Source organism: Manis javanica, chromosome 15, assembly GCF_040802235.1.
Source record: "Manis javanica isolate MJ-LG chromosome 15, MJ_LKY, whole genome shotgun sequence".
NCBI lineage: Eukaryota > Metazoa > Chordata > Mammalia > Pholidota > Manidae > Manis > Manis javanica.
This window is the reverse complement of record NC_133170.1, coordinates 78,298,547-78,321,598: the sequence shown is the minus strand read 5'-3', so window position 1 is coordinate 78,321,598 and position 23,052 is coordinate 78,298,547. Positions and strand designations below refer to the sequence as shown.

The following is a 23,052-nucleotide window of genomic DNA, read 5'->3' as shown; positions in this document are numbered from 1 at the left end:
GGGCAGTGGAGGAACGCGGCAAGAGGAGGAGGAATCACCGGGGGAAAGAGCACCTGGCAGCGTCTCACCTGGGCGGAGCTGGGCCCGCTTCCTCGTGGGAGGCCCCCTGACCAATGGCAGCGCGGAGGACCACGGAGGCGGGCACGGATTGGGCGCGGGCTGGCGGGGGCGGGGCGGCGCGGCGGGCCGCTTAGGCGCGCGGCCGGTTGGCGGCGCTCAGCGCTTGGCTACGCGGGGCCCGGCGCGGGCGGAAGTGGCGACGCTGGCGTCCCCTGAGTCTGCGGCGGGCGGCAGTGACGGCCCCAGCGCTGACGGCGGCGGCCCGGGGGGCGGCGCGGACGGCCGCGGCGCCGGCTGGGGCATCACTGCGGGCCTCGACCCCGAAATGGCGCTGCTGGCCGAACACCTGCTGAAGCCGCTGCCCGCGGACAAGCAGATCGAGACGGGGCCCTTCCTCGAAGCGGTGTCCCACCTGCCGCCCTTCTTCGGTGAGCCGGGCTGGGTGGGGGACCCGGCCTGCAGCCCTGCCCCGGAGCGCCCCCGGACGTACGCGAGCCCTCCTTCTCCCGAGCATCCCCAGACCATCTCTCCCCTAGACGCCCCAAATCCTAGTTCCCCGGCCATCCAAGACCCGCTTTCCCCCCAGGCACCCTCACATTCTCCCCCAGACCGCTCCTCCCAGCTGCTCTCTGCCTCCAACAAGTCGTATTCCCCGTCTCTTCCCGGACACCCAGTCCTTCATCTCCCTACAGCCCAATCCTCTGTCTCCCCGCACACCTCACATGCCACCGTGTCCTTCAGATGCCTCCTCCCCAGTTCTCCGCTTCCTTGGCTCCCCCAGTCGGCCATCTCCCCAAACACCCCTTACTTTCCCAAATGGCAGTTTCTGCAGCGTCTCCCTGCAAGCATCACCCCCCTTCTCCCCCAAAGCCTGTCATCCCACACCCCATCATGCCCTTCTGCCCTTTAGGAATGGCTCTCAACTCCGTCCCCTTAAAATTGTCTTGCACTTGATAAACCCTCTCTTTTCCTTAAAATCGCCTAATCTCTCCCTGGGGGGACGTTGTGAACCCTTCTTCCCTCAGAATTCCCCCATTCTAGATCACACCCCACCCCCACTCCGCGGGCAGGAAGCCTGGCCCGGTGAGGAGGGGATTTTGAAGGCAGAGTCACAGAACTCCAGCATCCCTTTCTAGGGGGAACCACCTAAAGTTTTCCTTCCGTTTAGAACAGGGGTCAGGAGGAAACTACCGCCAGGCACAGGGTGATCTCAAACACAGGATGCTTGGTATGGGCTCCCAAAGAGACCCGTCTCCCCTCTGCCCTGTCCAGGAGAGTCCTGGGGGCACCACCAAGGCGGTCCCTAAAGCTGTTTCAGAGCTTCCTTCCTTCCCTCCCTTGGTCTGGAGCCTCGGGCGGAAAATGGGAAACAGAACACGATACCATCTGCCCCTGCCCTTTGCCTTTCGGATCCTGGGTAAACCGTGTAACCTGACCCTCTGCTTTTGTCTCTTCCATGTGGGTTTGCCTAGCAACCGCCCCCCCCCCCCCACTCCCTTGCTGGTTCATCAGGTGGCCTTGCCTCAAGATACTGTCTCTGGGAGAGAGTCCGCCTGAACCTAAGGTGACAGAACCTTAACCCTGGCTTGGGCCTGGAGAGATTCGGCATGCAGGGCAGTCATTCACTTTACCCCTAGTGGGTGATCAGAGTCTGATGTGGGCAGTTGATGCAGTGCTGTGAGCTCTGGGGTGGTTGTGGTTACCTAGAGTTGTATCCCAGCTCTCCTCCTTCACCTCTTGGGCCTCAGTGTCCCCATCTGTGAAATGGGGATGCTCATCCCCAAGGCAAGCTGCAAGGAGTAAATGAGCAGGTGTGTGTAAAGCTCTGAGGCCTTAAGTGCCAAATAATGGTGGTGGTGGTGGGGTGTTATTATATGAGTTCCTGGGTCCAATTTTGGTTCCTTCAGATATTAGAAGATTAATTAATGTTTGAGTGAGTGTAATTGCCTGGTTTGTATGAGTGGGGGTCTTGGTCTTTTATGTCCACTGCTGCACCCTCAGGAGCCAGAACAGTGCCTGGCACATAGTGGATGTGTTGTTAGTACTGGTTGAATACACAAAGTGTGTCTATTGTGGGTATCACAGTGTTGAGATAACACTGAATCTCCAGGCTGGATCTTGGGAGGTAACTGGCTTCACCACTGAGGAGTTGTTTACTTGTGTGACTTTTCTTTTTTCTTTTCTTTTGAAAGAGCCACTGCTGGGTGCTCTTTCCCCAGGTGTTTCCTCCTCCTCCTCCTGCGTTCCTCCACAGCCCGAGCCAAGCAGCTCCGGTGCGGCCCTCGCCTGGTGGGGGCATGGAGCTGCCCAGGCCAAAATTTGCAGGACAGAGCCAGCTTGCCCTGGACAAGGTTTCAGAATCTGTTTAAGCTCATGGTTCTCATCTGAGGGTAATCTTGGGGCACATCTGGCAATGTCTAGAGACATTTTTGTTTGTCACAACTTAGGGGGGGGGTGGTTCTGGGATATGCTACTAGCACCTAGTGGGTAGAGGCCAGGGACGCTCAGAACATCCTAAAGTGCACAGGCCCTCCCCGCTTCACCCCACAACAAAGAATTGATCCAGTCCCAAATGTTTGTGGTGCCCAGGTGGGGAAATCCGAGTTAAGTTCTGTGGCTTTCTGGTCCCTTATCTTCAATAAGGTTGTCCTTGCTGCGGTTGTGTATCTGAGGGCACCTTTGATGTGATTACCTGGCTGGTTTTAGAGGAAAGGGAGTGGTGGCAGCTGGAGCCAGCAGTGAGCTGGTGCCAGAGCTGGAGAGCATCTCCCCCTCCCTTTCCATCATCTCAAAGGAACCTTGTCCCTGCTGTGAGCTGTGTGCTATGGTGCATCACATCTGTTGACAGAAGTGCCTTTTATACAGAAGCCTCAGTGGGTCGGCCCACACAGGATAATTCTTAGCACTCTCAAAAAAACGTGATAATCCATTTTGAGCCATTATACTCTTCTGGGGGCAGAGTTCCTTCTGAGCGGTTAACTTTCAGGAGAATGTTCCCACCAGTGGCTTTTCTCTGGGACTTGGGTCCATTGAGATCCACTGTCAGCTCTATCACAGGGACTGTGCTTAGATCTTGGGAGCTTCTGCTTACCTAGATGATCTGGGTGGTGTGCGTGTGTTGAAGAGCAGGTCAGGGATAAGTATGCAAGAAATCTGACAGCGACAGAGTCCCAGGGACTGCTCCCTCCATATCAGGGTTTCTCCTCTATGGCACTGCTGACACCTGGAGTGGGGCCATTCCTTGGGGAGGGGCCATCCTGCATACTGTAGGGTATTTAGCAGCACCCCTGGCTCTGTCTACTAGATGCTGGTAACACCCCCTCTACCCAAGCTGTGACAACCCAAAATATCTGCAAGAAGACAATCGCCCCTGGTTGAGAACCACTGTTCTTAATAGAAACATGTCAAGGGCTGAAAGCTGTGTTTTTAAAAAGTATTTACTTCTGCAAGGGAGATCTGTTTATTGAAGGAAAATTGAGCAAGAAGAAATGACAAATAAGTGCCCTGTCACTTACTGAGCACTTACTGTGTGCTCTGTACTCTCTGTAGACTAGTTCATGTAATCTCAGAACCCTTTGAGGTAGGTTTTTTTTTTTTAAGTGAGAATTTCTGCTGACATTTCAAGAGTATTTTCTTTACAGACTCATTTTTGTCTATCTTTAAGGGAAAGTGTATAAGCTGCTTTTTCCACCCAGCAAAATAGCATGACTCTCCAAGTCAGTCATCATTTTTCATAGCTGCCTAGAATTCCATTGTTTGAATGTGGCCATGATTTATTTAACCAGTCCCCTGCTGTTGGACAGTCACATTGCTTCTCATTTTTTGTTCTTCTAAACAGTGCTACAGTGAACATCTTTGTGTATATGTCTTTGTGTACTTCTTTGTTTATTTCCAATTTTTAGAAGTGAAATTGTTGGGTCAAAGGGTATGGATGCTTTTAACCTCTTAGAGCAACCACATTTCTTGAAACTTCATCAGATGTGGTTTGTGATAGAATCGGCTGGGCTTGATGAATGCTGACTCTTTGGGCTGCAGGTCACATGTGGCTCAGAGCTTCCACAGCTTGAGCTAGCCCTTCCTTCATATCTCCATCCTGAATCTCTGGAGTTGTACAGGTTTTACCATGTCCACGTAGAGGCCAACCCTTTGTCCATCTTCTTTCTCCACCCTGACCCAGTAATTAGATCTCCCCTCTGTCTGATCGGCTTCCTACTGACTTCTGTGAGGCCTGATCTCTCATCTTTTAGGTCAGTAATGCAACTCTAATGCTATTCTAGGGCATTAACAATCAGAGGGTGAAGGGAGGGAGAGACTTAGATCTTGTTACTCCCTGCCTAGAAGCTTCAGTGGCTCCCTATTACCCCACCTTGAAATCTGTGCTGTAGCCTTTCTGAATGGCTTGCAGCCCCACAAATGGTATCATGCCATCACTTGCCTCTGGAGCTGTACCTGTGTCAGTCTCTGCCTGGTGCACCCCTCCTCTCCAGCCTGCAACTTTCCCTTTGCCTGGCTGGGTCCCACTTATCCTTAAGGCATCAGCTAAGCAGTCAGTCACCTCTTCCAGGAAGTCTTTCCTAACTCCTTTAGATTCCCACAGAACCTATCACATTCCGTAACTGAGTTATTGCCATGCCTAGTGCTTGGCGAGGTAGGGATATTTGTTGAGTGAATGCTTTTGGTTCCGTTCCTGTTTTTTCTGAGTTCTTTCTGAAAGTGTTTTGCTTTTCTCTCTCCTTCTAAATTAAAACTCATGACCAAATTTCAATACATAACTCATACCCTGTTCCCTTGGCAGACATTGTTAATCAGCCATGATACTGTTTCCTCCTTTGAGTCTAGTCACGGCCTCCGCATCTTTCTTAACACAACCACTCCAGGTCAGTCAGAATTGGTGCACGAGGTAACACCTGTTGGCTCCCACTGTTTGAGGAGAAACCAAAGGTAATGATTTCTACCTCTCAGTTCTTGAGATCCAAATTTGGGGTAATTTTTCTTCAGGCTTTTAGCCTAATTAAATGGATGGCCATTGAATTGGGCCTTACAGGTACCTGATCTGACATTTATTAATTAGTGCTAGAGTAGGCCCCCCAACAGTGGTTTTCCATTACTTTGGTCCAGTGCTTGCTGTATTGTGTGTGCGTGTGCGTGTGCGTGTGCGTGTGCGTGTGTGTGTGTGTGTGGTGGTGGTGAGGGTAGGGGTGGGCAATGGCAGCCTAGAAGCACAGAATTACCTTGTTATGCAGCCAAAGAAATTGAGGCCAGAGAGGTTAGGTGACTTACCAAGGTCACACAGACAGTGGGTAGAACTCAGGCCTCTGGGCTCCTTGCGCAGTGGTTTTGTGGCTTTGCCATGGTGCCTGCCTGCTGTCCTGGCTTCCTGTCCAATAGAGGAGAAGTACCCCAGCGTAGTAAGCCTGCTCGGCTACTGAAGAAGTCCAGTGGCTCTGCGGGCACCACAGTGACTTGTCCAAGATGCTGGGAACCACAGACCAGACATGCAGGTTTCCTTTGAGGTATGTGCCTCATAATCGGCCTGCCAGGCTGGGTGCATAACTCTTAGTTAGTTTAATGTAAATTTGCATGTGAATGGCTGGGGTATGGAAGCCATAAGGCAGGGAGGCCCAGACAGGCCAGTTTTCCTCTGACTGGGACATTACATCAAGCACCTGGAACCAGCCCTGCCAGCACACTGTGGTCTATGAGTAAGAAGTTCGTATTCAAGAGAAGTTGTCCCATTCTCCCTCTTCCTCCTCCCCTTGCAACAAGCCCTCCAGGGACTTGGGACCACCCACCACATCTCCCCAGTGCTTTTTTTTTTTAAATTTATACAAATATATGTTCATTTTTGGCTTTGTTAGAATATCCCAAGAAAGATAAACAAGACCCTGTACTATAACCCTCTCTCTATAATGTTTGATTAGCCTCTGGGTTGAGTGTCTGCTCAGAGCCGATTCTGGGGTGGAGCCTGTGCCTGGCGGGGGACACTTCTAGGAAGAAGAAACAGTGTTCTGTGGGGGGAAGAAGCCGAATAAACTTTCTGCACTCTTGTCACCAGCTGGAGGTGTGTCTGCAAGCAGCAAGTGAGGATTCCGTGGCCTTTAGAAGTGCCTGCTCTGGCCTGATGTCATTCTTGTGCATCACACATGTGATTTCATCTGCCTGAGGGCACCCTGATAACACCAGAGGGAAGGGAAGGGCTGCCACGGGCCCCTCTTGGGTCATCCTCTCTGTCTTTGTAGCAGCCCGTGGGTTGGCTGTATTTGAGGCTCATCTGGGAGAGTTTGCGCTGAACCAGGGCCTGCTGTCCACTGAAGTTCCTGCTACAAGTGTGATACGTAGGTGAATGGAGAGAAGCATGGCGCTGGCTTCCAGATGAGCCAGCCTGAGCTTGTGTCCTGGCTCCTTGGGGCCAAAGCTGTGTGTCCATGTGCAAATTCTTCCCCTTTAAGCCACACCCCTGACTGTGAAGCAGGGAAGCCAGGACTCCCTGGAGGGTCGGTGGAGGTGATTCCCCATAATGATTTGGTTCCCAGTACTTAGAATCACTCCATCTTTGTCGAAGTAGGAGAGATGGCCTCAGGCCTTTAGAAACTATACCTCTTGCCTCATAGCCCTTGGGAAATAAGGATCTTCCAGAAGGAAGCTGCCTCTGGATCTTGGTGACCAACCGCCAGGGCTTGGGACTGAAGTCTGAGCCAACTGACAGTTGCTCCAGCGCCCTCATTCATAGCATCCAAAGACCAGTGCAGAGCATGCACGGTGGCACCTGCCCACCCTGTCCCCCAGTGATGGTGAGTAGATCCTCTCAAGCCTCTGTGTTCAGAAAAGTCTAGCCCTGAGGTCAAGGGCTGAAGTCTAGCCTCTGGCCCTGGAGGGAACAGGCTGGAGCAACAGGAGGGAAAAGCCCCAAGTGTCCACACTGTCACTTGCTGGCTCTTCTAGCCACCCCTCACCCCATTCCTTCTGCCTGGAAGAACAGGGCTCTACTGTGAATCTCTTAGAGGCAGAAGCTGGGCCCTTCCAGAACCGAGCAGTGTGCCTGGCAGAGCGTAGGTGCCCGGCCAGTGTCAAACCAGCATGGAATGGAAAGAATGCGTGACAGAGGGCTTTGTAAATATAATGCATGACCCAGTCATTACTAGCATCACCCATTTCTAGCCAAGCACTGAACTAGCTGATCTCACATTTCCAGTCCTTATAATGACCTCATGGATTAGGAGGAGGAGGTCACCATTTTATAGAAGAAGAAACCGATGTTCAGAGTGGTGAAGCGATTTGACCAGGTCACACAGCCAGGAAGTGGCTCACGAGGCTTTGAAGTGGGATGGTCCTGCAGCCACGGAGGCTGGCATATCTGAAGCCCTTTTCTGGGCAAAATCAGCCCTTTATTGCTGTGTAGCAGGGAGGGGAATGCTAGGAAGTTCCCACCCTGACAATGGGCTTCTTTCAATGAGTTTATTAGAATGGAAATGTCAGGTTCTAGTCTTAGGTTTCCTTGTTTCGGTTTAAAAATGGCCTGCTTGGATGTTAACTCCTTTTGTTACATTCTTGGTGTTACTTGTATCAGGCTTCCACCCCCCACCCCCACCCGCCTTTATATGGTTGTGTGTTAACTGTATCTGAGCTTTAAAAGCTATTACAGCAGATCAGCCCTCTCCAGAGTCCTCTAAAACCTCTGCTTCCCACCTCCGCTGCCTGGTCCACTTCTCCGTGCTCAGAAGTGATTCATTTTTTGCATTGCTGTTTCCTCCAAATCCCTTTCTCCATTCCCTTCTGAGATGTCTTTTTCAATGGTCTGTAATGCATTTGAAGCCATTTTATTGGAGGATTCCTGCTAATTTTACCCATGTCAAGCAATCCGTGTTGCCCTCTCCTCCGTCCCTCCCATTCTCTCTCCTTTGATTTCTTGGTCATTGACATCATTGTTTTCCGGATATCCCCCCTAAAGAAAAAGCTCTGCCCGTTGGGAAGGATGAAGATGATGGTAGAATTTATGATAATAATCATCAAGGATGCCTTCTTTTTTATTGAGCATTTACTAGTTGCCAGAAACTGTTCTAAGTCCTTTATGCAATCTCATGTAAAATCTCAGGACAGCCCTGGGAGGTGGGGGCTGCTGTTAGCCTCATTTCACAAAGGAGGAAACAGTGGCTTAGAGAGGTTGACTGATTTCTGCCAGGCCACACAGCAAGTAAGAGAACTCATTTTCCAACTGCATTCCCAAGTCAAGGCTGTTTTTTGCCAAAAGGGGCAGTTGTGGACAAAGAGGGTTAGCATTGTCATGGGGGTGATTTTTAAAAGCAACGTTTTGGATTGTCTTGTAAATATTTTTCTTGATATAATAGAATTTAGAAGGGGAATTAGTTTTAGGAAGGAGGGTGTCCTCAGGGGCTCACATCCTTCAAATAGGCCTTATTGCAAACTGCACTCTCGCACACCTACGCACCACATACCTGTGGATTACTAAATGATCCATCTTCATCAGCTGTCATTTGAGAGGCCCTCATTATGGTCTTTGTAACCCAGGACCTGTAAAGGTAATCTGCCCCATGTGTTTAACAACGGAACTTTATTATCCAGCTTTTGGAAAGAAAAAAAAAAGAAAAGAATTTGAAACAGAAGCTCCCCAAACCAGGCCCCTAACATTGCAACACAGCATCCTATTCTTCCTTTTTGAAGTAAGTATTTAGGGGTAAGTTAGGCATCCCCATCCTGAATCATGCCGGCTGAAAGTGAAGCTGTGCATCTTAAAAACAGAATTCCTTTTGTTCTTGAATGAAAATTATTTCTGAGATAAAACGAGAGGGTGGGCATTTGGGTACCCTTTTGCCCACTGCCGGGCCTGTGTGGAGGGGCAGCTTGGATATGTGCTGTGGTCTTGCTGAGTATAATGACTGATGCTTTCCAACCATGTTGAGGCCAAAAAGGGGAGGAAAGTGAGTCTGATTCTATGTGGTAAGTGATGACTGCGGGCCTATGGGGAATTGTGTTTTCTGGGCCATCTCACCCATCTGAACTATGGCAAAGACCCACGCAGGAGGCCCTCAATGCCTCTTGTCCAGCCAGAATTGTCACAGAGGTCATGCACACAGTGCTGCTTGGTACCTGTCTCTTATTTTACAGGTGATGCTGACACAGTTGGCAGTTTGTTTTCCAAGCATCTAGCAGAATCAAAGCATTGTAGAGAAAACAGGAGGAAGTGATCATCGCCTGTCAAGAGAAGCTTTTTTTTTTCAACTACACAGAGCTATCCTAAACATCTGAAAGCACACCATGTAGAGCCATTTAGTGAAGGGTCGCGGGGGCCTGTGATGTTACTGGGTCACACTTTGTCATAATTAGTATTTTTTCAGTGGTTGTCCTATTCAGCAAACTGCAAATGGGTTGCCAAAAGCAGGGACATTCGTGTTACATTTAGACGAGTTCCATCCAGAACGGTTGAACTAGAGAAGGTTGGTGCATTCATGAAGTTTGGTAGATGGAAAATATTTCACTTTTTTAATTTTATTTACTTTTTATTATTGAGATTAAGCATCTTTTCATCTGTGAATTGCCAGTTTTTCTATAGGGTTTTTTTCTTATTGGTTTGTTAGAGCTCTTCATATTTAGGGATAATATTCTTCAGTCTATGATATTTATTATACAGATCAACCCCCAACAATCTATTGCTTGGTTCTGATTGGTAGTGGGACTCCCCGCCCTGTCCCTTGTAAGAGGTTTCTGGTTCTTGTAATCACATTTATGGTCTTTTCCTTATGCCATCTGGGTAACTAGCATACTTAGAAAACCCTTTTACACCAAACAGAAGGGGCCATTTGTCACGTGTTCTGGATATCCATGTCTTCACTGTATTCAGAATTTGTGCACATTAGAGTTGGTTCCATTAAGTAAGAAGGTTGGATTGTATCTCTTTCTTTTCTTTTTTTTTTGTTTGTTTTGTGAGACAATTTCCTTTCTCCTGGAGGCAAGATGATGAACTAGAAAACCCTCCAAGCCCCCTCCCTCCCTTCTGGCAGACAGGTTCTAGCTGGCATTTTAAAGAGCCTGTTTGCTGACAACAGTAAAAAAACAAGTTTGGGGAAACTGCAAAACTGGTAAAACAAGAAAGGTAATTTGGGGGCAGAGCTGCATTCTGTAGGAAAGGTAAGCCTGGGTAACCTGGAAGCTGCTGTGCTCTGTCTGGAGCAGGGCAATCTTGAGTTTAAACTTTTAGAAAGGCCACCATGTGCTTGGGGATTGAAATACTTTTCTGAGTTTCTTCTCAGAGTCCTCTTGCTGTTTCTGAGTTTATACAGATAGAAACATAATAGAAAGAAAGGTGAGGGAGTAGAGAAAGCAGCGTGCCTCTGTCATTGTGTCTCGGTGCCTCACTCTCACTGTGACTCGGGACAAGTCACTTGGCTTTTCTTGGCCTTGTGGCCTTGGACGGCACCAAAGACACACATAAGGCCAGAGCTTTGGGGGGTCATGTTGAAGCAAGTTTCAGCCTAGTTGCAGCTGGAGCACCTCCTGTTTGCACCCCTACCTCTGGGCCGTGGAAAGTGAGGGCTCTGAGCCCTGTGCAGTTGTCTTTTGTCCAGAGTCACACCAAAGCTGAGGTTTGAACCCAGGACTGACAGATTCTAGAGCACTGCACTGCTTCCCTAATTACGAGTGACCCACTTCCCGGTGCTCCCAGACCGGCTCCGGGGCACACAGTTACACAGACGCCGAGATGCCTCTTCCTGCGAGCAGCCCCCTCTGGGTGCAGCATGGGAGTGGCTTCTGGGCTTGGCCCTGCCTCCTGTCTGCCGCTGCTCTGCTCCCAGCTCCACAGAGACGCTCTGGGCCGCACATTCCTCTCCTGCAGTTGAGCAGAAGCTTTGTTCCTATGTGGTGGCCATGGCACAGAGTAACAGCTGCTGTCAGGGCCCGGCTCCTGCTGACCATGGCAGCCTCGTGACCCGCATAGCGCTGTCAAGAAAACACAAAACAAAAAGACTCTCCCGCCGTCAGCCCAGGGCTGCTCAGAACTGCACCAGAGCCGTTTGAGCCGAGGAAGCTGAATGACACTCTTGCGCATCTCTAACATGCATGTCGAGTGACCTGAGTTCCTGGGAGAAGCTCATAAACCGCCCATGCATGGTTGATGGTGATCTGTTACCAAGCCCTGGTCTCAAATCTTCTCCGTCAGAAGGCTGTGCTTGAAATTCGGCCCCTAGTGGTAACAGCGACTGTGACCAGCACTCTGAGCTCCCACTTTGCAATAGGATGCCTCTGCCCCCTCCCAGCAGTCCTACTAGTGAGGTCCTCCTCGTGTTCTCGCTTTACAGACAGGGAAACTGAGGCCCAAGCTGCTTCCCATATTCTCTGCCATCTTGGTTGAATGGGTGCTTAGAACCAGTGCACTGAGCCCATCTGCACCATGAGGAAGTAGGTGGGAATAGAGGTTGGCAGGAAGTACGCCTCCAGTTTCATGCTTCCTGCAGTTCGGGCACTGGGGGCCCTGAGACCCAGGCCCTGCCCGTGCAGATCCTAAGTTCGTGGCAGGAGACGGACAGTAAACAGCTATACACGTAACTACAGTTGCTCCCTCTGTGAGATGGACTTGGAGGAAAAGTAGAAGGAAGAACTATGACTTCCACGAACAACAACAACCTAACATTTTTTCCAGCATTTTATATGATAATTTTCAAACTTGCATCAAAATTGAAAGAATTTTACAGGGAATATTTGTACACCTGCCACCTAGATTCTGCCATTAATATTTTACTGTACCTGTCCATCTCTTTTCCCATCCATCGGTCTGCCTTATATTTTTGGACATGATACATTTTCAGAAGGTGAGGATGTAAAGCCATCAGCCAGACTTGAGGAGCAGCCGTCCCTTTAGAAGGGCTTTGACAGCCCCATGGAGCACATGCACGGCACCTGCCCGGCCCCTGTGAGGGCTGGAATTGGTGACCCCTGGCTGTATAGTCAAGAAGGGAATAATCACTGGGGGAGGAAAATCACTTGACTCTTGCATTGTTACTGAAGTCTAGAATACATTGTCCTTTTTCGGGGAGCCAGTGGTAAGTGTCCTGGGCAACCGTAGGGGAGGCTCCATGGCCCTGTGGAGGGGGACTTGCCCCCACAGCATGGGAGAGAGGCCCGGTAGCTGAAAGGAGAGGCTTCACTGCTCTGCCTGAGGGTTCTGTGCTGGGAGCCTGCAGCAGGCTTCCAAGCCCAACTAGGTGACACCTGAATGATATTTCCTGGGCCTGACCTAGTCATACTGTGAGGTCACAAAAAGCGATCAGTCTGTTCATTGAGTGCTCATGCACTGGGCACCCTGCCAAATGCATTTAATGCATTTTTAATTCCTGTGACAGCCCTATGAAATAAGTACTGTTACTGCCCCATTTGACATGTGAGGAAACTGAGGCACACAGAGGCAAGGAGACTTACTTAACTGGTGAGTGGTCAGGCCAGGATTCAAACCCTGTCTGTTGGGATCCCTAACCTTCCTTTCCACTGGGTTATGGGGTATTTCATATATAGTTTCTAATGCTGTTTCCCCAATATATCTCTTAACATCTGTGATTAGAATGTTCCAGATGGCTGGCCAAGTGTGCTGGCCACTTTGGGTGGAGTTCAGCCCACTGATGTCTCTCCCCCGTCCTCTGCTCCTGTGCAGCCAGTTGGCATGCACACCGGGGCCCTGCCTGGTCTGCTGGGCAAGGGGAAGCTGGCACTGCTGTGAGTTTGGTACCACTTGTGGCGTGCTCGGGCATATTTGTCCCTAGATCTGTATCAGGCATGGCAGGTCTCTGGGCTTAGCAGAGGGGACAGTGGGAAGGTATTGGGGAAGCACAGTCACCAGTCCTCCCCATACTGAAGTCTGTGTTGAACCTGCTTAGGAGAGAACCGGCCATTCCCTGCATGTGTCCTCCCTACCATCCCTGGTGTCCCGGAGTCTCTGGTGCCCGTGACAGCCTGCAGAGGGGTCACAAACCAGGGAGAGGAGGAAAGGCAGGCCATAGGCTGCTCGCATTTCATGTGGGGCCCCGGAGTCCCAGGCAGTTTCTAGGACTACATTTCGATAATCAGAGGTGTCACCTGTTTAAGATGCTCCATTGTTTTATGAACCACCAAGAAAGGAAAAACACCTCCAATTAAGAACATTACAGCTCCAGAGATGAACAAAATATGTGTGTCGGAAATGGATTGTTTCAAGTCATCCTCATGGCATGTCTGATCAGTTCTGTTGTCCCATTTGCTAGATGAAAGCTGAAGGGCCGTGCAGAGCACAGCGTCCATCAGGCTCTTCTGAGTGACCAGGACCCCACTGCGGCTGGGTTCTGCGCTCTTCTGCAGCCTCAGAACCATGGAGCCTCTGGGTCATCAGCTCATTTCTCCCTTAAAAGCAGCTGAGTGAGAAGGGCATCTTTAACCAATCAAAGAAGGGCTCCTCTTCTCTCACCTGCCAGGATTCCCAGCCTGTCTCCTGGCCAGCTGGTTACTAAGCAGTGACCTGCCTTGATGGCCGAGATGGGTGTCTCAGATCACTAGTTCTACTTGATGGCCGAGATGGGTGTCTCAGATCACTAGTTCTACAAGGTACTGTACAGCCACACTGTCCAACATGGTAGCCACTGGCCACATGTGGCTATTTCTGTTTAAATGAAAGTTAAACAAAATACAAATTCAGTTCTTCAGCTACACTACATTTCCAGTGCTCAGTAGCCACATGTGTCCCATAATAGGACAGACATAGAGAGGACATGACATCATTTCCATCATTGCAGAAAGCGATGTCCTAGGACAAGAGGGTTTCCCAAGCTAGACCCAGTTGCATTTTAAAGGCTCTGACAAGTCCACAGTAAGGAATTGGTCCCACCCGGAGCCCAGAGCTCCAAATTTACTAGCCCACAAGCCATGTTAACACATATAAAGAGCTCTGCCTGTCCCTAAACATACCAGGTGACCTTCCATCCTATCTATCCCCTGGCCTCTGTGACCCATGAATTTCAACCTTGTTGGGAATCTAAATCTCTCTTCTTATTTTGTCCCCAGATTGCCTCGGGTCCCCAGTGTTTACGCCCATCAAGGCGGACATCAGTGGCAATATCACGGTATGTACTTGGCCCAGCAGCGCTGCCCTGTATCCGCATTGGGGATCTGAACCTGCGCAAGTCACCGGTGCCCAGCTTCCCTGCCACAGGCTCCCCGGGCTGAGGCGCAGGAAGGAGGTGTGGCAGTGGGTCCGGTCCCCCGTGCCTGTGACTCAGGGCCAAGCAGCCACAGCCTGATGGGACCACAGTCTCAAGGGCTAGCCTGGGAAAGGATCTAGTGGTTCTTGTCCACGCCCACCAGATAAGAAGTAAACTCTACAGTCCAGAGGGCCCCAGCCCCACCCTTCCCCAGTCCTGGGAGTTCCCAGGACCGTCCCCCAGCCTCTGACCCCTCCTGGAAGATGCACTCAGGGCCTGGACTGGGGCTTGGACACACTGCATTATCTCATTCCTTCATCCCAGCAGCCTTTTGAGACTGATTCTGTCATTATGCCCATTTTACAGATGAGGAAGCTGAGGTGCAGAGTGGTTGAAGGACTCCCCTAAGGTCACACAGCAAAGGCCGTGGCGGAGGTGGGATTCAGAGCCAAACTACCTGGTTTCCAACCCGTTACTGGACATCTTTGAATCCTAAAAGCCCATTTTTACTTGTCCACAAAAGTGAAACATCAGATACTCGGTGTCTGAGGTGCTCTCCATAGTGGTCAGAGAACATGTACTCTGGAGCTGGCCTGGGCCAGAACCTGCTTCACCTGTACCAGCTGTGTGACCTCGAGCACATCACTTACCTTCTCTGAGCCTCAGTTTCCTTATCTGCAAATTGGGATGACGACAGAGCAACACCAGGGTTGCTGTGTGGACCAAACAAGGCAGTTCCCGCAAAGCCCTTCGCACGTCCGGCAGATGGGAGGTGCTCAGTAAACCCGAGCCGTTGTGCTGGTCACTGTTACTGCAAGCTCTGCCCCTGGGGCTGATGGGAAGGGGACAGAGGCCCTGGCAGGGTGCTCCTCCACCCAGCCTGCACGCCGGCCATCTATGGGGGTAGGCTTTTCAAGGGGCAAACCCCGTGTTCTCCATTTCAGAAAATCAAAGCTGTGTATGACACCAACCCAGCCAAGTTCCGGACCCTGCAGAACATCTTGGAGGTGGAGAAGGAAATGTACGGAGCAGAGTGGCCCAAAGTGGGGGCCACACTGGCACTGATGTGGCTGAAAAGGTGACGGGCTCCGGCGGCAGGGTGTGTGTGGCTGCTGGGCATGGGGCCTGCACTGCAGAGGCGGGGCAGCCAGCGCTGCCGCTGCCCCAGCACGTCTGCTCGGGGTTGGTGGGGAAGGCCACATCCTTTACTTCTCATAGGCTGTCTTCTTGTGTGATGCTAGTTAGTGGCTGAGAAAAAGTGCCCCAGGGGCCAAGACCTGCCCGACAGGGACACTCCTTGTCCCAGTCCCCTCAGACTCTGGACTCGGGACTCTGGGCGGTGTGCTAAGTTCTGCACACACCTGACCGTACTTCATGCACTGTGAGTTAGGCGTGGCGATTATCCCGTTCTCACGGAGGGAGGCCATGGCGACTTCTGAGGCCTAATCGAGCTCCGGTCCCAGGGTCAGAGGTGGGACCGAGTGGCTGAGCACAGTTGTGCAGTTGTGCACTGCCCAGGGCTGGTGACATCATACACATGGTGGATCTGTATATTACGCAGCTTCTTGTCAGAAACACGGCATCTTGAGAAGGAACTCAATCTAATTTGCAGAAATTCATTGTATGGACTAGAGCAGGGTATCCTGATAAGGGATTTGAACCCAGACCATCTTGCCCCAGAATCGACAGTGGTCATAACCACAGTGTATATTGTACTTACAGCAAATACTTGAAGCCACACATAGTTGTTCCCATCTCACAGACAAGGCCACCACGGCTCAGAGAGGCCAGGTAGCTTGCTTGCTGAGCTCCCATCACTCTTTGCCAGCTGCAGAATTGTCTTCTGGCAGTGCAGACAGCACAGCCGCCTGGCAGCTGCCGTGAAGCCCAGGACCCGTTCTGTGGCCCATGGATGTTCCCCTTGTGGCCCTCTCTCTGGGTAGTGGAGTCAGGAGCCAGCAGCCGGGAGGGGTGCTCCTCCCTGTCTCTCCCCTGAGGCCAGCCCCTTCTCCCCACCGCACGCCTTGGGTGAAATGGGGCAAGGGGAGTCTGTTCCTGGGCGGGTGCAGCTGAGAGGGCAGCAGGGGGAAGGTGGGCTCTGACCAACACCCTTGCAGTGGGTTTTAGGAATTGGCCCCACTCAGCTGGCTGGTTCTGTCTGTCAGAAGAAGATTCTCAGACCTGGAATGCGAAACACCCCTAGGGCCTCCCACCCACAGGTTCTATAGCTTTTCTCAGGAGGAACATGACAGATGGTAATATTCAGATCAGTTAGATTGTCCATGGGCAGATGAGGGGGAGAGCCAGGCAGCTGGGAGGGCAGGTGCAGGTGGGCACCAGCAAGCTAAGCATATAATGAGCACCTGCTGTGTGCTGTGCATTGTGCTGGGTCCATGGGATATCAGATGAGGCACAGTCATCTTCAGGTGTCACAGGCTAGGTGGAGCATCTGACTGGTGAGTGGATCCTGACAGCAGGGTATCAAAGCCTGGGGCAGAGAGAGGTCAGTAAGGGCTTCCTGGAGGAGGGTGGCAAGCAGAGTCTCCAAGATTGAGCCAGGGGGTCCGAGGACTGTGAGGCCCTGGAGAGGTGGGAGGGCAAGAGGCTCAGCATGTCTGCTGTTCTGAGGGCATCTGGTCCAGCTGGGGCTTGGATGGGAGATGGGAGCAGGGACAGGGCTGGGTTGGACAGAGTGAGTTGCAGCTGGTCAGGGTGGCCACTGAGGGGCATGGAGCTGGGCAACAGTAGGTCAGATGGGGCTTGAAAAGGAATCAGCCCAGACTGGGGAGAGGCAGCTGACCCAGACAGGGCTGGGGTTGTGCCCTGAGCTCATTCCACATCCCAGGCTGACCCCTGATGGTTGGAGGTTCTGTTCTAAGCAGGGAGGATTTCCCTTCACCTCCAAGGTGATAAAATTAAATAAGAGACCCTTTAGTCCCTAGGCCCAGTCACCTCCCCTAAGACCCTAAGAATCCCACAACCTGATCCCTGCCTCCCTGCAGGAGGAACTAGAGCAGCTCATCCAGGGACCTCCAGGGGGACAGTGAGGGATGGCGGAAGAGGGAGCCCGATTTGGGGTGAGACAGGCTGGGTTCATATCCCAGCCGCTGACTGAGCCTTTTTGGGTACCTCGGAGTTCCTTGTGAAATGGGTAGCTGGTGCCGAGCTTGGCCTCAGGGGCAGAGGGCAGCAGATGAGGCAGTGTGGATTGAAGGGCTGGCACTGACTCAGTTTCCAATGTGGTCACCCTGCCATGCCCCACAGCCTGCATTGTCCTATCCCGGGAGGAAGAGTCAAGCAGCGCTGGAGGGTGCAGAGCGCGACTCGGGGCAGTGGTGGTGGCGGGGGGGCCCGGGCCGGCCTGTCAGCGTGCCCAGAGTGCCTGTGGCCTGTGAGGGCCAGCGCCGCGGCTTCATTCCTCAAGCACTGCCGGCTGCTGGCCCCGGGGGGCCATGTGGACACAGAAACACACCAAGCAGGCCCAGCCCCTGCCCTTGCTGACCTTACAGCCCAGCAGAGACTGTGGTCAGAGGCAGGGACCAGGCATAGTGTAGACTGGGTGCCTGGTAACTGCTGCCTTAAGCCAGGTGGTGACATGGGTGGCATCACATGTAAGGTAACCGGTGCTGAAGGACCACCGCCCTTTGTGTGTGCACCCTCCTGGCCCACAGCAGGTGCCCAGCGCATAGTACCCCAGGGTCTGTCGTGCACAGAGCCCTCCTGGCTGCCCAGCGGGCCCTCTAGGGGCTGGGAGGGCATTTGGGGAGGCAGAGGCGCACACAGGGTCCTATCGAGCCACCTCTTCTCCGGGCTGCAGAGGCCTCCGCTTCATCCAGGTCTTCCTCCAGAGCATCTGCGACGGGGAGCGGGACGAGAACCACCCTAACCTCATCCGCGTCAACGCCACCAAGGCCTACGAGATGGCCCTCAAGAAGTACCATGGCTGGATCGTGCAGAAGATCTTCCAGGTGAGCCCCTCTCGGGGCCAAGCTGGGGGGCCGCCACTCTGCCGCTCCCTACCTGTGGCCATTCAGAGCCTGGGATTGCCCCCTGGGGCTCAGGAGGAGCCCCCCTGTCTTTGTGGGTGAGGCTGGGGCACTGAGGACCCACATGTGCTTGCCTAGCTCTACCCTGGTGTTTCTGTGGGGTGCCTCATCCCAGGACACCTGACCAGGGGCCATGGGAGGGACCCCGGGAAAGACTCGGGGAGACCTCAGGCCAACGGTGGGCTGGTCTGACTGGCCCCTCAGGTGCGCCTGCATCCTCACCCTGGGCAGGGAGGGGAGGAGGGGCCCCTGAGCCTATCTGGGTATCTGTTGAGAGGACACACGCTCACAGGGCTCTTGGTGGCTTGTGTTGGGGAGACGTTGGCCATAGCTCCTGGAAACGGTACAACAGCCTGGCTGTTTGGGGGCTTGTAGGGTCTGTCCAGGCAAGAAGTGCTGGGTACTGGGCAGTAACATGGCCACCTCTGGGCTGCCCACCCTGGCATGGCTGAGGACAGGGCCCACCCCAGGCAGGCACCACAAAAGCCCTGCCCTCCCATGGCCCATCGCCCTCTCGCAGGCCTCACATCCACCGCCTGTGATGGCAGCGCGTCCTGTGGGCCTGGCCCAGCGTGGTCTGCCCCGGGTTGTAACTGCCACGGATGCACCAAGAGGTGGGCGCTTCCCCGCCACCATTTCACAGATGAGGAAGCTGATGCTCAGACAGATATCTTGCTCAAGGTCACAGAGTATGAAGGTGGGGTGCTGGGAGGTTACCTTTCTGAGCTTCAGTGTCCTCATCTGTCAAATGGGTGTAAAACAGGCCCTACTTCAGAGAGTCCCTGTGAAGAATGAAGTGTGTAAGTATGTAAATGTGTCTGAAGTGCTTGGCCTGTGGCTACACTCAGTAAACCAAAGGTATGACCATTTCTATTCTTACGGCGCGTATTATTTTATAATTTCCTCGCCCTGCCAAGCTCATAGACTCCATTTTTTATCCACGTGCATCTTTCTCCTTCTGGTTCTTCAATTCTGTGTATTTCTGCTTCTCTGCTTTTTTTTTTTTTTCCATTATTTTTTATTGAAGGGTGGTTGACACACAGTATTACATTAGTTTCAGGTGTACAACACAGTGATTCAACATTTATATACATGATAATTCTAGCTACCAGCTATCACCATACAAAGTTGTTACAATATTTTGACTATATTCCTTATGCTATACATTACATCCCAGTTACTTATTTATTTTACAATTGGAAGTCTGTATTTTTTTTTTTTTTGAGAGGGCCTCTCTCCTATTTATTGATCAAATGGTTGTTAACAACAATAAAATTCTGTATAGGGGACTCAATGCTCAATGCACAATCATTAATCCACCCGAAGCCTAATTCTTGTCAGTCTCCAATCCTCTAAAGCATAGCGAACAAGTTCTTACATGGAGAACAAATTCTTACATAGTGAATAAGTTACATGGTGAACAGTACAAGGGCAGTCATCGCAGAAACTTTCGGTTTTACTCCTGCATTATGAACTATAAACAATCAGTTCAAATATGAATATTTGTTTGATTTTTATACTTGATTTATATGTGGATACCACATTTCTCTCTTCATTATTATTATTTTTGATAAAATGCTGAAGTGGTAGGTAGATGCAAGATCAAGGTAGAAAACATAGTTTAGTGCTGTAAGTGCTTCTCTGCTTTTTAAGTTGTCAGGGAAGCCCTTAAGCTTGGGGCAAGTGTCGGCCCCTGCAGGACAGAAGAGGTCACAGCACAGATTAGCTGTCATCTCCCCAGCTCAGAAAGTGAGATTTCTGGACAAGCAGCTCACCTTTTGCAGAGCAGGCAACCCAGAGGGAAGAGGCTCACCCTCACTGAGCACCTGCGTGCTGGTGCCATGCTGAGCCCTGTACGCCCTCCTCGATACTTACAAGGAAAGCCCAATCTGGCGGGTGCTGTCATCATCCCTGTTTTATAGATGAGGACCCTGAGGGAGGCTCAGAGAGGCTAAGTAACTTGCTCAAGGCTCACAGCTAGTTGGCGGCACAGGCTGGAATGTGAATCCAGGTCTGTCTGGCCCCAAAGCTGGCGTCCTTCCTGCTGCCCCTCACCGGGGCAGAAGGGAACACACATCTGCCTTTTCCTTTCTCCTCCAACACCATGAGTAGCACAGAACCCTGCCCAGCATGGGCCTTGGGGAAGTCCCCTTCCAGAACCCCATTTTGCCCAGCCTGCCAGCTCGGCGCCCTCTAATCCTGTGCCACCTCCCCTCTTGCCCGTCTCAAGGCAGCACTGTACGCGGCCCCCTATAAGTCCGACTTCCTGAAAGCGCTCTCCAAGGGGCAGAATGTCACAGAGGAGGAGTGCCTGGAGAAGGTCCGCCTCTTCCTGGTCAACTACACGGCCACCATCGACATCATCTACGAGATGTACACCAAGATGAACGCCGAGCTCAACTACAAGGTGTAGGCGCACTGGGGGCGACACAGCGCCCGACACAGGCCACTCCAGAACCAGGCAAACCCGGATCACTGTGAATCAACCTGGCAGGCCGCCCCTGGCCTGCGTACCCCCCAGAACAGCCCAGAGTCTGGTTGCAGTCTGCAGGGGACGGCCCTGGTCTTTTTAAAAGTTTTTGGGGTTCATCCTAATGGAGCAATAAATAACGATCCTACTTCCGAATCCCCTTTAAATTTTAAAGCAGCACAGACTTACGCTTTATACCTTCATTTCAGTGTGGTATACATTGATGGATGTTCCTAACAAATCAGGTCCTAAGATTTTTTTTTTTTCCCCATGCAGAGCATAACTTGGGGAATGGTGTCATACACCTCACTTTGAAAATAAGCAAGTGTTCTTAGGACCTGGCTGAATGATGTTTTGGGTATTTTAAGCGCCATGAGGAGTTTGATTTGAAATTATACAGGGACCCTATGGTGGGTTTTTTTTTTAAAGCAAACCAGTGTGTGTGCTCGTGTGGTTTGCACAGCTCAACCTTACAGCACTTCATTATAGATCCTGCTGTTTCTCACTGTCTCTTGGCAGACAGTTCTTTTATAGCCGAAACCAGCCAGCAAGCCTTTGATGGCCAAGAATGGGGGGTATTTTTAAGCTATCAGGCACAAATAATTGACCATAAATGACTGTATTTCAATTCTTCTGCATAATTACTTTCTTCAGGGACAGCTTTTCCAACCTACCTAAGAAACTGCCTACCAAGTGTATTCTCTCTAGGGGGAGAGGATGAACCCTCTGTCCACTGAGACACAAGAAAACGCCTCGCTGCCTTAACTGTCCTTCCTGGCACTAAAAAGGGGTATTTTTTAAAGTGTTGGGGTGAACTAAGCAACCCCCAAAAGAATTGATGTGTGTTAAAAACCCAATAAGGAACAATTGGTGATTTTTATGCAGACACTAAATAACCCTTAATAAATAGATATCTATTTTGGAATCACAGTGGTGTGCCGTTTTGGTTCTTGATTCTTTTTCTTTGGGATCAGAAGTTCCAACTGGGTGCTAGCCAAGGACCTGTTTCCTGGCCTCCATGGTTTAAATAAAACAAAACTGGTTGCTGCATTGAGCAACTGGGGAAATTTCACATAAAAATCTTGGCTTCCAGCTTCTTTTGAAAAAATCAGACCGCCTGGCAGGAGCTGAGAAGTGACTGCCCCTTGGGTGGTTAGGGCTAGTGGGCACACGTATTCTCCACAGCCCCCCCAGTCCCTGTTACCTCCACAAGCATGTGCCCAGTGGTTATTTGACTTCATCCTAGGGTGATGGTCTTTCTGATACTAGAGTTAAATATTGAGGGAATATTTATTTCACTTCATTCCTGTACCTACAGAGTTGATAGTCTAGTGGGCAAGATGGACCAGTAAATCAACAACGTCAATGTAGAGTGGTCAGTGCCCAGGAGGGAACCTGGGGCCACAGACAAGGGTCCTGGGATGCATCACAGGGAGTCAGGGCTTACACTGAGCCTTAATGGATGGGTGGGGAGGAACCTGGCAGAGAAAGGGCAGGGGACACTCCAAGACATAACCTAGAGATTTGAACTCGGCCGTGTGTGTGTGTGTCTGTGTGTGTGTGTGTTTGACATGCTAACCTAGGGATTTGAACTCGGCCGTGTGTGTGTGTGTTTGACATGCTAACCTAGGGATTTGAACGCGGCCCAGAAAATTCTGAAACACCTTCACGGGTCTTGTGCACAGTCCAGTGACATGGCCAGTTTGGAGGGCTCCCTCCGGCATGGTGAAGGGATGGATTTCTGAACTAAGTTTTTACAGTCTCGGATTGCATTATATTTTCTAATACTGCTGGTAGTAGGGATGCCACCGACCTTTCTAAGCTCTCACTGCTTTTCAGGTTGTTTTCCCCTTGGGTTTCCTAGACATACAAAATTCTGCCAACAATAGAATCTTCCTTTTAAAAAGAGCTTTTTTGTGTCTCTAACGTAACATGATAAACCTGGGAAGGCAATTTCTTTGTGGAAGTTCAAGATTTTCCCAGCATAGCATCCTTCACTCCTGGTATCTGCTAGGCCCCTGGGTACTCTTTGGGTTCCCAGAGACAAGGCCAGAAGTGCATCTAGGCCTTCACATTTCACCCCTGCTGAAGTGATACTGGGGGCACACATAGAGCACCAGCTGTATACCAGGCCCCAAATAAGGGCTTTACAGACACCATTTCACAACCTCCCTGACGTGGGCATCCCATTGGTCAGGTGAGGAAACTGAACCCCAGGGGGTGGAGCAAGAGGACCTGGCCTTTTCCTTTCCCTCCAACACCATGAGTAGCACAGAACCCTGCCCAGCATGGACCTTGGGGA

At 51.3% G+C, this 23,052-nt stretch overlaps 1 protein-coding gene across 1 annotated transcript; it reads left to right on the top strand.

Moving 5' to 3' along the window:
• Positions 1-212: 212 nt before the first annotated feature.
• Positions 213-21,680, top strand: GLTP (glycolipid transfer protein). The gene is made up of 5 exons (XM_017652713.3): positions 213-488; positions 14,098-14,156; positions 15,179-15,312; positions 18,052-18,202; positions 20,511-21,680. The coding sequence occupies exons 1-5, from the start codon at positions 386-388 to the stop codon at positions 20,691-20,693; spliced, it is 630 nt and encodes a 209-aa protein (XP_017508202.1). The 5' UTR covers positions 213-385; the 3' UTR covers positions 20,694-21,680.
• Positions 21,681-23,052: the final 1,372 nt, after the last annotated feature.